At 41.3% G+C, this 14096-nt stretch overlaps 1 protein-coding gene and 1 non-coding gene across 2 annotated transcripts; both read right to left on the bottom strand.

Annotated features, from left to right (window-relative positions):
- Positions 1–328: 328 nt before the first annotated feature.
- Positions 329–411, bottom strand: trnal-cag (transfer RNA leucine (anticodon CAG)). Its single transcript has one exon. It is a non-coding gene; the product is annotated as a tRNA-Leu (tRNA).
- A 2615-nt stretch (positions 412–3026) lies between these two features.
- On the bottom strand, positions 3027–11031 carry tgm2l (transglutaminase 2, like). Its single transcript, XM_085411545.1, has 15 exons — positions 10901–11031; positions 10269–10439; positions 9234–9464; positions 8928–9046; positions 6708–6836; positions 6384–6561; positions 6063–6204; positions 5866–5969; positions 5369–5511; positions 5152–5251; positions 4915–5060; positions 4708–4837; positions 4438–4598; positions 3979–4115; positions 3027–3522 (listed from the first exon to the last, which is right to left on the bottom strand). Exons 1-15 carry the CDS (start codon positions 10914–10916, stop codon positions 3339–3341), a joined length of 2091 nt encoding a protein of 696 aa, XP_085267671.1. The 5' UTR covers positions 10917–11031; the 3' UTR covers positions 3027–3338.
- Between the last annotated feature and the right edge of the window lie 3065 nt (positions 11032–14096).

The following is a 14096-nucleotide window of genomic DNA, read 5'->3' as shown; positions in this document are numbered from 1 at the left end:
ATTAAAAAGAAATAATTTTAATTCTTTGCAACTATTAAAGAATTACTGCATAAATAGACCAAAACAAGAAGCAAAGAAAAAAACATTAAAGCCAGAAATATTTTTCTCACTGATGATATAATGAGAAACAAAATCTCCATAAATTTATGTTAACTAAATTTTATTAATTAATTATTGAAATTCTTATCCTCTCCCTGGGAGACATGCCATCTATTTGAATATTATATATTATAGTGTTTGTGGTGTAGTGAACATTGATTTTGAGCGTGTGGAAACAGTTTTAAACATGTAAAACATTTTTAGAAGTAACAATCAAACAAAAAGGTGATGTCAGAAGTGGGATTCGAACCCACGCCTCCAGGGGAGACTGCGACCTGAACGCAGCGCCTTAGACCGCTCGGCCATCCTGACTTATAACAGCTCGTCAACAAAATCTGGTTAATATAGCTCTACATGCAGTTTTATTTTATTTTTAATTTTTTTGCACAAATCATGTAAAGACTGAGCACGGAAACGTTTTTCTGTTTAGCGGAACATCGGTTCCGGTTTCCTCGCCTTCCCTCTGCTGGTGATTCTGGTTAATAAGCGTCTCACGGAATGACTCCACGTGACACAGGTTACACAGTCACCCTCTATCTATTACCTATACGGTTTCAGTTTTCTTTCCCATATTATTATAATCGTATTCTCTCCCATTTCAAGTTTATTTATTTATTTATTTATTTTATTAACCTTTATTTAACCAGGAAGATCCCACTGAGATTAAAAACCTCTTTTTCAAGGGAGACCTGGCCAAAAGCAGCAGCAAGTGTCTCACAGTTACAGAAATTACTCAATTAAACACAGGCAGCAACAACACACATGCAAACATAAATGAAAAAAATAATGAATTAATTAATTAAAATTCAATAAAATTCTAATAAAAAATTTAAAAATCAGTTAAAATAACAAATTGATATAACTGAAACAGTTGCATGTTATGGGCTTGTCCTCAAGGATTCGTAATTTAGATTTAAAAACAATTAATGAAATGAATTCAGTCATTTTCCATTCTTTCTGCAGTTTGTTCCAAGCCGAGGGTGCTAAACGAACAAAAGCTCTTTTACCAAATTCAGTTCGGGCAAATGGAACAGAAAGCAACAAGTAACCATGCGGACGAAGAGAATACCGACCAGCATGTTTCATTGCAAGCAGGGAACATATATAAGAAGGCAGCAACCCAAGTATCACCTTATATATAAAACTGTATAGATGAGAGTTCCTCAGACTTTCCAAAGCAGGCCATCCTACCTGAGAATAATGGATTGGATTTATATAGCGCTTTTCAAGGCGCTATATAGGCAAGGCACCCAAAGCGCTTTACTATGCCACTATCCGGTCGTTAAGTGATGACGTGATGAATCCTACTTCCGGGTCTAAAGTAGTCTGCGTTTAATATGGCTTTTGTGTTGTTAACATGTTTAATGTTATGTATTTTCTTCCATTTGATCTCAAAAAGCTCCTAAAACAGTCAGTGATCACTGTTGACCTCCCTCGGCTTTTATTACCACTAATCATTTATTTAAGCTCAGTTTTTAAAACCTTAGGATGTAACTACAGCCCAGCCCATGCAGCAGTATATGAATGACTAACCTCGTATTGTGGATGGATTATCTCAGTTGTTCTCCTGGCTGAAGTTTGGTCCTTTTACAGCATCCTGCCATGCGATTACATTTGTTCCTGACCACCGAGAACACTCACGTTAACTTTTATCCAGTGGAAAAAAAGTTAGCTTGTTTATATTATGCTAACATAGCTGTGTCGCTAGCGGTCACGTTGCACATCATTATATACCAGCTAGCCAAACTTCAGTAACCCTACAAACATCACTGCTGTTTAGTTTTCTGTCTTCATTTATGTTGGAAGTGATAGCAGAGCTGTACGTTTGAATTTGTTTCCAAAGCCCCGCAGTCTATGGGGCGCCGTTTGTAAAGTGAAATATGCTGAAATTAACGGCAACATTTTTCCACATTTAGCTCAAAACCTTACAAAAACATATTTTTTCGAGTAATTTTTTCCAACATTTAGTAAAATATTTGTAACTTTTCATCAAATGTTAAATATTAAATCTAAAAGTTAAATGTTAAATATAAATGTTAAAAGTTAAATCTAAATGTTAAATCTAAATGCTAAATGTTAAATGTTAAATCTAAATGTTTAGGCTAATATGCAAATTTATTGTACGGATCAACGGAAATACCAAAATAAAAGCTTCCCGAAATGCTCAGACCTCTACATTGGAGAGACCAAACAGCCACTTCACAAGCGCATGGCACAACACAGAAGAGCCACCTCCACAGGACAAGACTCAGCAGTCCATCTGCATCTAAAGGTCAAAGGTCACTCTTTCGAGGATGCCAATGTTCACATTTTGGACAGAGAGGACAGATGGTTTGAAAGAGGAGTGAAAGAAGCATCTATGTCCACTGTGAGCGACCATCTTTGAACAGAGGCGGGGTTTACGACACCAACTCTCTGCCATCTATAATCCAGTTTTGAGATCCTTCCCCAGACGCCTTAACGCCCACTCACATCCTGGGCCATCTGACCTCAGGAATTCACATGATAAGGTGGGGCCAGGTTTCACAATGAGCTCACCCGAAACTCTGGCTGATTGGGACCCACACCCAGTTTCCCACCTTGTCTCAGGCGATTAGAGGATCATCAGGGGGTCCTTTGTCCCTCTGTGGGGGGAAACTCCTACTGGGTTTATATCTGGGACTCTCCACCATTTGACCTTAGAACTGAAGAAGCTTCTCGGATGAGAGGTGAAACGTCTTCAAGTAACTCAAAGAAGTCCAGACGCTTTTCTTTGCAAGCTCCTTTGACTACGATGACCTGGATGACTGAGAACCTTCACAGACATAAAGTAACTGGTAGAAAAAACTTCTGTATATGTTTTTATATATTGGCTGAAACACAAATATTATAAAAGTGCATTCATTTGAACTTTGTGATTACAAACAGTGAAAAAGAAACAAAAAAAATACAAACAACAACAGAATTTCCTTTATTAGAAACCTTTAAACTGTCGGCCAGGCGCCAAAATTCAGCAGAAAAACCAAACCGCAAAAGTCAAAGGCAAGAAATGAGACGCTAACGCAGTGAAGCCGAAACAAAATGCAAAATATGATAATGCAAAGTCAGAAATGTTCATACCTGGCACATAGTGGCTTCAAACTAATGCTTTATCATCATGTATTTGTGGACTTTCACAGGCTGATGTATGTGGAACATGTTTTATTCCACATACATGCGGATTGCTCGACGGGACACGTCTCAGATTATTTAAAGGTTGCTTAATAAAATTCGGTAATTTCAGCAAAGATATTTCTGTACTTCTTGCGGACGACCACTGTGGTGACTCCCTTGACATCTTTCAGTCGGTCAGAGTCAAAGTCCACCAGCAGCTTCCTCACCCCAGTCCTCATGGGTGAGAAGGACACCACAATGGACACCGTCTGTCCTGGAGAAATGTCCCCACTGGAAGAGAAGATGCATGTGTTCTTCTTTATTTTGTTTTTTACTGACTGCTGTATTTGTGCCTCAGTGCCACATTAAAGTCATCAGGAATAACCTACAAGGGCAGTTTATTACAATCAAGCCACTGGTTCACACATGGAAAAATCCCTGTTCAAGGACTGGCCTTTGGACCAACTCTGTCCTGGCCCAGAAAAACCGTATTATTACACTGAGGGATCCAAATGACCACAGCGAGTCCCTACTGCGCTAGGCAGATTGTAAAACACTGATACTTTTAAGTGATTGAGAGGGCTGCTATAAGTATATACTTATAGTCTCTATGTAACAACGCCCACCCACGCACTCATTTATCCCACATTTTCCCAATGTTGGACCCATTGCCTCATTCTTCATACACGCGACAAGCTTTGCTTTGTGGGCTAAACTTTTGTTCTAAACAGCAGACCCATTACTTACCTAACATGGATCTTAGTGGAAGAGAGTAGGCCTGCGCCCTCCACAGTGAACACACCTCCTTTCAGTGGAACTGGTAAGGGATTGGTGAAGGAGATGGAAGCTTTTACTTGTTCACGAACAAAAGCCTTCCCAGGAACCTGGAGAAAGAGGAGACCGCTCTGTGTTCTAGAACGTCTGAAACTGAATGTCTACAAGGCTGCGAATCAGCTGCATTCACAAAGAGTTTTTACTGGAATACTGATTTTCCAAAGTCTTCCTCTGACGTGTCCCCTCCACACAATAATAACTGAAAAGACTCAAACCAACACTGAAACTAGTAAAAACTAAAGTGAAAGATTTTCAAACAAAAAAACCTGAACTGGGACAAACAAACCAGCTCTGACTTACAAACAAAAAGTTAAAACGTGTTAGAAAATATAAAACTATAATAACCCAGGTGACCTCTACAGGTGTTCCCACCTGTATGAAGACGTCAGGTCTGCTGAGTGGGATGTCAGTCACAGTCAGGAGGGGCTCGTTCTCGCCTGGAGCCTCTACGAATGCTTTCACCCTGATCAGATGATCGTCTGAGACACACTGGGCATAGTCATCATAGCGCAGACGCAGCACTTCCTGCTGAGCTGGTAACACACAAACACACAGCATCAAACAGCATCCAGCTCTTACAGAATTACAAGAGCAGCTGAGATGTTACTTTGTAACATGTCAGAGCTCATCTAGGCTGCTGACCTTTGTGAGCAGGCACCATCACAGTGGTGGTCTGCTTCTGGCAGTTCCCCCGATAGAGAGAGCTGTAAGTAACAGCCGTAGCCAGCATGGTCAGCTGGACGTGAGCATCCTGGTCTCCTTCATTCTTCACCTACTGACAGAAAGACTGTGTCATGAATTCAGGTTTAGTTCATCCACTCATTTAGCTGCAGTGTGAATAGTCCATACCTCAATAATCACATCAAAGTCTGTCCCAAACACAGGCTTGGCGTGCTTGATGGACAGCTGCAGTCGTCCTGGTTCTGAGCTGTCACTGAGGACGTCTGTCACCCGACGCCCCGCCTTCTCGTACACTTCTCTCTCCTTCTTGGATCCTGTGGAGAAGAGAGTTTTCATGAAGAACTGCCATGAACTCATGTAAACGTTATTTATATGCTCCTGCGTGTGTTCTGCTTTCCAACTAACCTTCAGGATATTTGTATTGCACAGTGACGTCGTCTCTGAAGTCCCCATAAACACTTTTGGTGCTGATGTTCCTACCCACAGTGGTCTGGTCCACTCTGATCTGTGGAAGTCGGAGAGACCATTAGAAATGATTATCTGTTATAAAAACGTGTGTGTGTGTGTGTGGTTACTGCTTTATGAGTTGGAAGATAGAAAAACTGACAAAAACAACACATACTTTTCTCCGTTGGCCATTTCTCTGAACGATCCAGTGGATGATGTCAGCGTTCACCTCTGCAAACACAAACGGAGCATCGTACTTCACTCCCAGATTTCCCTCCCTGACGGCCGTCACAGGGCACGGACCACAGCAGAAAACCCCTGAAGCACAAACGTCCATTTATTTAAAAGCATTTCCTGCATCAGTAGAGAATCACTAAGTGACATCAAAACACTTTTAACAATTATTATTCAGTTTGATGACCACCCAAGTCCACCTGGAACTAAGTTTTGACACTCAGGAAACAACGGTGGGACTTTTCTGAACTAAATAAGGTTTTGAAAAGTATTTTTTTCAAGTGGAAGTCAAACTATCAACATCTTTGTTTTAGCTCTAAAAAAAGGCAGCGGTGACAATCCTCACAGCCGTTCATAACGATGAAATACAGAAATGAGTTTACACAGAAAAGTACCAGAAAAACATGTGGACTAAAACATCAAACGTTAGGACCGTACCATCGCTGAGTTCTTGAGGGGTGGGATCTAAAACCTGCCAGCCATCATTTCCTTTGGGGAGATCATCTCTCCTCATCCAAGACTCCACCCAACAGTGGAAATTCCTAAAACCATGAGGACGGAAAACGTATCACCTCCCGTTAGATAATGCCATATTTGTGTATTTTTTCTGATCGTAGGCGTTCCTGTGATCTTACCAGCTGCTGTCTCTCCCTCCTCTGCTCTCCAGTGGTTGCAGGTTTTCATCCAACAGGAAGTCTATAGAGAGGTTTCCATCGACATCATGAGCTGAAGAGAAGTTGGTGATGAGGCGTGTTGGGATTCCCAGACAGCGCAGCACTGTGAAAAGATCACACGCTCCAACTGAGACAAAGGATTTGTTTCTACATCTGATGTTGTGAATGTGTTTGTGCTGAAGATCTGGAACAATGGAAGTAGTTTAAATGACAACTGCTACAGAAGGGATGCTTTTAAAGGAATGATTTAGCTATCCTTGAATGCAGGGAAGTCTGTGTTACCTGTACATGCAACAGCAGCAAACACCCAGCACTGGCCATATTTCACTGCTCTGACCCCAGCTTTGCTCCACTGACGGAGGATCGGTGCGCTGCCGGTCCACCGGTACGGTGCAACTCCATCAGAGTACGGCTCAGTCCAGCGCCCAGTCAGCACTCCTCTGTCATCATTAGAGTTCACCTGCAAGAGTTCACCTATCAGACTCAGGATCGCTGCTGTGGCATTCATGAGCTGCAGATCATGTTCATCATGTGCTCACACAAATGAAACCAAATGTTTTCCAGCCGTTAACATTATTTTCAGCCGAAGCCAGAAATGCTTCTCACCATTGCAGTGATGATCCTGCTGACGTAGACGGGGTCAAATCTCTGCTCAATGTCCATCTGTGAGTCTCGCAGAGCATCGTTGGAGTTATTCAGGACTTCAAAACAGATGTCCATCACATAGTCCTCAAACTGCAGGAGAAGGAGAACGCCAGTGAGAGAGGCCATAGAAGAGCGCCTAAAAACAGGAAAGAGATTTCCTGAAGAACCTTTTTCTAAATACTAAATGTTTCCCATCGGCTGCCCAGTGTGTGCAGTAGGGGAAATAAGTTTTGGATTCTGTGCTGATGACTTTTGATCCTCAAGAAGATTATAACTTAGTACTTGGTGAAGAAACCCTTTCTGACAACCGCACATGTCAGGGGGGATTTTGGTCCACCCCTCTTAACAGAAACACTCCTTCAGGTTTATTGGCTGCTCCTTAGCAACTCAAGGCTTCAGCTCCCTCCACAGATTCGTATTATTTCCCCCACTGTACGTGTGCATCTGTTACACCCACAGTCTGCCTGTTAGTCATCCTCTCTGCCCTCGCAGCTACCTGTGAATGGGTGAGCCTTTGTTTGTGTGGTCTGGTTACATTCTGACACATCGCATCCAGATGTTTCCTCCAGACAACTGACAGATTTTCAGATCCAGCCAAAGCCTGAGAGTCTCTGCCACACTGCTGTGACAGTTCACACCAGCCCCCTGTGGTAGGACTCGACTTAAGCGGTCAAAGAAGTGCAGGAGACTGATGCTGTCCAGTGTAGCAAGTGATTTATTTTGTGACCCAAACAATATTTACAAAGAAACAAATAAGAAACTCAACTCTATAATTAACTCAGTTCAAATAAACATAACTGAACTTAAATCAGTGGAAATTAAGGTCAGACTGCACACAGCTACACTGACCTGGACCTTTCTCTTGAAACACCTGAGTTCTTCTGCTTAAATCGTCCACTTAACCAAACAATTTCTCCTCTGGACTATTCCATTCAGTAGGTAAGATGAACATGATTATATTCAAACCTCTACTGCTCCTCTTTACTGGCAACATAAACTCTATTGCTGTAATCAATACATATTACAACAATAAATCCATTTCTTCATAAACCCTCTAAAACCAACTTTATTAAATTATAAGAGTTCTTCCCCTTCTGCACTTGGTCTCTTCCTGTGACCTCAGATGAACCCAGAAGCTATAAAGCAGGAAGTAAAACTACATTTCCTTCTTTTGTTTCTGGAAGACAGGTAGGTAAGGTAAGTCAGGATACATATGATGGGTCTATCGGTAGTGTTTGATTGGGTCCCGGCTCACTATGAAGCAGCGGACAGGTTAGCAAAGGCAGCCACTAATCATGAGATAGTTGATCTGGTGGTGAATTTTGGTCAGGAGGAAGTAAAGAGTATTATTAAGCTCGAAATGAGGGGTAGATGGCAGAAACAGTGGGACGAAGACAGGAGGGGAAGGTGGTTATATAAAATTCAAAGGGGGGTGGGAGTGAGGAGATCCACAAGAAGGAGTAGGCGAGAGGAGGAGGTGGTGTCAAGACTGAGATTTGGGCATATGGGTTTGAATTCCACACCGTTCTTGATAGGGAAGCATGCCTCAGGGAAATGTGATTCTTGTGGAGCGGATGAAACTTTGGAGCATGTTGTTTTGCAGTGTCGGAAATATACGGTAGCGAGGAGACGGTTGGTCCGAAATCTCAGTAGCATTGATATGAAACTTGATGTTGTAGGGTTACTACAGAGGGAGGCGGGGGATAAGTGTTATCAGGCATTGTTTCAGTTTTTGAGAGAAGTAAGGTTGTTTGGGAGGATATGAAGTGTTTTTTTTTTTTTGTTTTGAGCATGATTTCTGTCCACACTCCATAGCAGTGGTGGCGGTAATGCACCATGCAGTTGTTTGCCAACCGCCAATAATACGTAAAAGAAGGTAAGTTGTAAACAATACAAATTAACAGTTGAAATGAAGAACATGTTAACTTAACAAACTTGTAGGGATTGATTTAAACTAAGATGTTATATTATATAATCTGTAAAAGTGCAAAACATAAACAAACCCAGGATAGTAGATGTTTGCCTGTTGCAGACTACGTGTGAAATATGGTTAAATCAAAACAAGAATGTTAACTAAGAATATAGACAAATGGTCTTCTCGCCCGCTTTGTCACACCCCACTGGGCTGACAGACACAGATGTATTCAGCACAGTCACACTTTAAATGTTTTTGTGTGTTACCTGTCCATAATTCCAGTGAATGCTTTTGATGTATTCCCAGGTCCCCATGTAGATTATTCCTTCTTCGTTCATGATGTACTCCTGAAGCTGAGTCTCGTCAGGCAGATACACCACATCATCTGGTAAACGCATAAAGACCACGACAGTGTTGCTAATATGAAATCTTCAGTTGTAATCTGATCATTTTGCTTATTGTGGAATTTAATTCATCGTAATCGCAGAAAAAGCAAATGAAACTCAGAGTGTGTCAGTGGCTTCAGTCTGACCTGCTGAAGCAATCAGACACACAGAGAGCGCACGCTTTACCTTTGCACCAGGGGTTATAGAGCAGGTGGAAACTCATTTTGTCCTTTTTCTCTAAAACGCGTCCGTCCGGTGACATCAGCAGCACAGCCAGACTGTACTGGCCAATGATAGCATCTGCTGGACTGTGCAGAGTCAGCAGCATTTCATCTTGTGCTCCCTGCTGGTTAAACCACCACTTGTCCCCAGCTCCATGCACCTTCTGAACCTTGATCTCCACCTCGTCTCTCTTACCTGGTGAAACAAACAAAGCCTTCTGGGTCAGAAACAACAGTATGTATGGAACAGGTGTTCAGCTTTACACAGCAAGTGATGGTTATAAATCTGAACTGTTTTAATGATCAGGAGGAGTTCAGTGTTGGGGATCAATAGACTTATGTCTGTGAAGGTTCTCAGTCATCCAGCTCATCATAGTCAAAGGAGCTTGCAAAGTGTCTGGACTTTAAGTTGCTTGAAGACGTTTCACCTCATCAGGGGGTCCTTTTGTCCCTCTGTGGGGGGAAACTCCCACTAGGTTTATATCTGGGACTCTCCACCATTTGACCTTAGAACTGAAGAAGCTTCTCGGATGAGAGGTGAAACGTCTTCAAGCAACTTAAAGAAGTCCAGACGCTTTTCCTTGCAAGCTCCTTTGACGATCAATAGACTTGTGTAGACCCAGTTTTGCTACATATAAAACTTAAATTTAAGGTAAAAGTACAGTCTATTGTACACACAATATTTACTAACAATCAGTGTTTGTATAAGATTTCTTCTTTTACAAAGGTACAAACAAGCTGTGTATAACTGTATAAATATACATTAAAACCAATATTGTAACTTGTTATGTAATTAAGTCAATTTGTAGTTGAAATTGAGACGGCATAAGGAAGGACGTACGAACTGATACTGACTTATTAATGAGTTACAGTTCTTATAAGGTGCTGACTGACTAAAGAAATCTTCCAAAACAAGATGCTTTCTTTGCAATGTTCCCCAGAAGACTCGAGTTTAATCTTTTCTATCTTTACAGCTCCTTCCTGGTCAGCCTGTACTCACCGAGGTGCAGGACTAGATCCAAGTGGTGTTTGGGGGGCAAAGAGCCATTACACTGCACAGTGATGGAGAAGGCCTGACCCCTACGGACAATCAAGCGCTTCTGATCGATCTCCCTGGTGCGGTGTGCCGAGTTGTTCTCACGACTTCTCAGATCCACATCACTAATCAAACCTAAGACAAACAGCAGAAAGTTCGGACATCGGTCATGCACTGATATCAGGCTTATAGAGGTTTCTGTCATATTGCCAAATAACACATTTACAGACTTGGGAGTTTCAGCTTTTTTTAAGCTGCGACATTGCTAAGAGTCAAGTCCATGATCATAGTCAAGATGTACGTCGGCTGTGCTGCTCTGCCTATGATTTTTCCAACTGTTGATTTTTCTTCCCTTTAAATCAGATTATTGACAAAGTATTAACTTTGCATAATCTGCAAAATTACACGTATTTGTTCTCAATGCATAGCTGCCTTCCTTCCTGTCCTAGTTTTGCTCAAAAGCTGTGAAAGCCTTCGGACGAGTCCTGTAGCACCCAAATGCTGATTCACCCGTCAGCACATTTCTCACACATTAAAATCCAAACTAATTTTGTACTAGCAGTAATAGCTGCAGTCAGCAGCAGACGTTCACTTGCCTTTGTGGTTGGCCATTGTGAATATCTGCTCCAAATGTCTTCACGCTGTCTCAGATTCGTGCTCGATGTCCACCAGGCTCATGTATTTATGCTCTAGAGAGGACTTCCCACTTATCTGACACACACTCACCCCCCAAACACTCGGTCATGCTGCTTCTCCTCCCTCTGTGACCTCTCACATACCAAAAATTACACTCCTCTGTGGGTGTAGGCATGAGTGAAAGCTTCAGAGGCTCTTTATTATTATCTCTCTTGAGTCTTTAGTCATTGTAACAAATAGAATGAAATCAAGAGAAAAACAAGAATATAAACTTCATTCTGCACATTTATAAAGAAATAGCGACTCACGTCGACCAAAGTGCTGAACAAACACAACGGAAACAAAACCCATCAAATACCAATCAGAGTGGGCTGAATTATAACACCATGCAAAGAAAGCAGAAGCCAAAGCAGATGAGAAAGAAATCTGGTGCTAAACAAAGATCATGAAATTACAGAATATATCGAAGCTGTCAGAGATAGAAGGCAGACACAGGTCTTAACCAAATATAGGCCCAGTGACCCCAAAGTGACACCAGAACAAAGGTGGTCAGGATCACGTGCCCACTGGTCTGGATACACGTCTTTAAAAAGATGTCAAATCATGCACTCGTACAGGCGAACTTGTAAGTTGTTGTACGTAACTGGTCCTGCGCTTTATCTTAACGTTTCTTACTCTGTGATCTGAAGTTGAGCTGAAGCAGGAAGGTCAAAGTTGGGTCAAAGAGTCACAAAGTTGAGGTCAGTTTGCCCTTCTTGAATTACTAAATACAACTTTAGTCATCTAGCAAATGTCCACACCCAGATTATTCAAGAGCAGGGTGTCTGTGACTCTGAACAGTTATCTCTATCTAACCCATACACCAAATGTCAGCACCTCTGCAACACTGACACGCTCGGACTGCTGAATTTTAATGTTCAAGTAAAGCTGAAAAATAGCTTTAAGCTTCATGCTGCTGTCCTAAAAAACAGGAAACCACTATTTATAGTCATTCTAACGTATTTTAGCTACACATGACCTTTTGCCTTATTCTATGTAGGATTTAATTTAGTGACTTAAGTACACTGAGTCAAGTAGATAGTTGTGATAAGCTCCCTGAATTAGATAAGCGAATAACACTATGTAAGGATGGAGTCATGTCAGAATAACCACAAAGAATATATAGTGAGGACTAAATTTAGACTTTAAAGTTATAATATCTGATGCTTTTGGACAAACTGAAAACAGACTGAAATCATATAAAGTTACGGAAAAGGTGAGAAAATAACTCATGCACATCTGTACACATATAAATCCAATGTTATTGCTGATGCTAAATCTTCCGGTGTTCTTTGAGTGGTCAGTAAGTTGTAATTGGTGCAGGCTGGTGGATGACCTCTATGAGAGGGAACGTGTGCTTTGAGCTGCTGATGTAAACTAGAAAGAGACAGCATCACTCTGACGAGGACTGATTCAGAAGCACTTATGTTGCAACGTGTTTGTAAAGCCAGACAGTCAGATTTCTCTTTTAGAGCCACATCAGAACCGGCTCTTTTGCTGTCACAACAACACGACGGTTTCCTCACACTGAGCTTTTCCCGTCAGCCTGCTGAAACAGTGAGGCACACATCCAGAAATCTTGAATGAGTTCAACACGTAGTTGAAGGAGGTTAAGAAGAGTCATTTGTGTTTCGGGGGTTTCTGCAGTTACATTTTGTAGAGTCAGTAAAGGTGCTGGAAAACGTGGACCCCGTCCTAATCTGCTGATGTAAAACAGTCTCTGTGACTTTGGTTTGAAGAAACTGAATGTGTTGGTGCAACTGGAGCTCTTCCTGCATTGTGTTAGATTTCTCAGTGCCCACCGAGTGTCTGTGCCTGATAATGAGGTCTGTGACAGACTGAGAGCACTGACAAAGCAAACACAATGAACACAGTGCAAAAAATAGCCTGAGGTGTCACTACTGTGTTAGAAGGATGACGCACAATGGGAATTAGTTTTTTGTAAACTACACACACTTACACACTTTCACTAACACTTATACAGTATTGATATTCAGTACTGAGTCAGTTAAACGTGTACGGCCACTTGACTCATTCATTTATGCCCGGCTCCATCTCATTTACAGCTGAAAGAGGCAAATTTGATGGAAATATCACCAGGACATATCAAAATTTGATCTGAAATCTGTTGTGGTTTCAGCAGCACCTGGTAGTCCAGACTGGGTCGTCATTTTGCTGAGTGGAGCCAAAAAACAGCAGAAAATCCACTTCTTAGATTTAATATGTTTGAATGGACTTTTTCATGAGTTCTCCACCAGTTTAGAAGTTTTATCTCTTTAATGGAATTACAAGGGCGCTGGCCTCATCTGACCTTGAAGCTTCTTGCCACTAAACTTCATCCTACTCCTTTTCGAGCGCACACATTGTGTAGACATAGAGATATACATGAAAACTTGATGTTGTTTAAAGTTTTAGTTTGTTTTTTTTGTTTTCTTCTTTTCTCTTGTTATTTCACTTATATTTGCATGTTCAAAATAAAATTCTATCTATCTCTATCTCACTCATTGCCTGATTACCTCTGAGCCTCTGACCATGTACGCCCGTTCCTGTAAATTTAAAGCAGTTTATGGAATATTTCTCTTACAGCGCTTGGATTAACGCTTAGATTCTGCACTGCAATCGCATTTTAATTGTTTGATGTAATATCCACAGCGATGGTGAACAGAAGCAAAATCCAGACTGAGTTACAGGAAGACATTGTTTGTCTGATGCTGAACTGAGGAATGCTGGGATGGTCATGTTCGGGAAACCAAGGTCTTTAACTGACCTCAGTGTCCTGATCGCACCAAAGTGTTATCAGAGTGACACACTGGTCTTTCACCCAATTTCAGCACAATTCTGTGGAAAACCCCCACTGCTAAAAAGTTTAAAAAATCTTTTAGATCAGTTTAACTTTTATTCAAAGGACAAATTACGACGTTTATTAATACACTGATGCTTTTAAAGAAAAAAGTCTCCTAGATATAATTTGTCCTTTTTCAAATATACAGTACGTACACAGTACATTCCCTGCTTCATGAAGTATTTCTCTAAGATGAGTCTGAGACAGAAGATGTTCTGGCGTGAGCATCAAAGTGCATGCAAATGAAACTTTAAACGAAACTGTGAAAATGTGTG

The sequence above is a fragment of the Rhamphochromis longiceps genome, linkage group LG7 (assembly GCF_057381845.1).
Source record: "Rhamphochromis longiceps isolate RC_006_pf linkage group LG7, R_longiceps_female_GT1.1, whole genome shotgun sequence".
NCBI lineage: Eukaryota > Metazoa > Chordata > Actinopteri > Cichliformes > Cichlidae > Rhamphochromis > Rhamphochromis longiceps.
This window is presented reverse-complemented; position numbering and strand designations above follow the sequence as displayed.

Excerpts from the sequence above, each read along its gene's own strand:
- tgm2l (XM_085411545.1), bottom strand. Across the intron at positions 9,465-10,268 it reads GGATCTAGTCCTGCACCTCG|GTAAGAGAGACGAGGTGGAG; the intron begins GTGAGTACAGGC and ends TTGTTTCACCAG. Across the intron at positions 5,512-5,865 it reads CCCTCAAGAACTCAGCGATG|GGGTTTTCTGCTGTGGTCCG; the intron begins GTACGGTCCTAA and ends TTTGTGCTTCAG.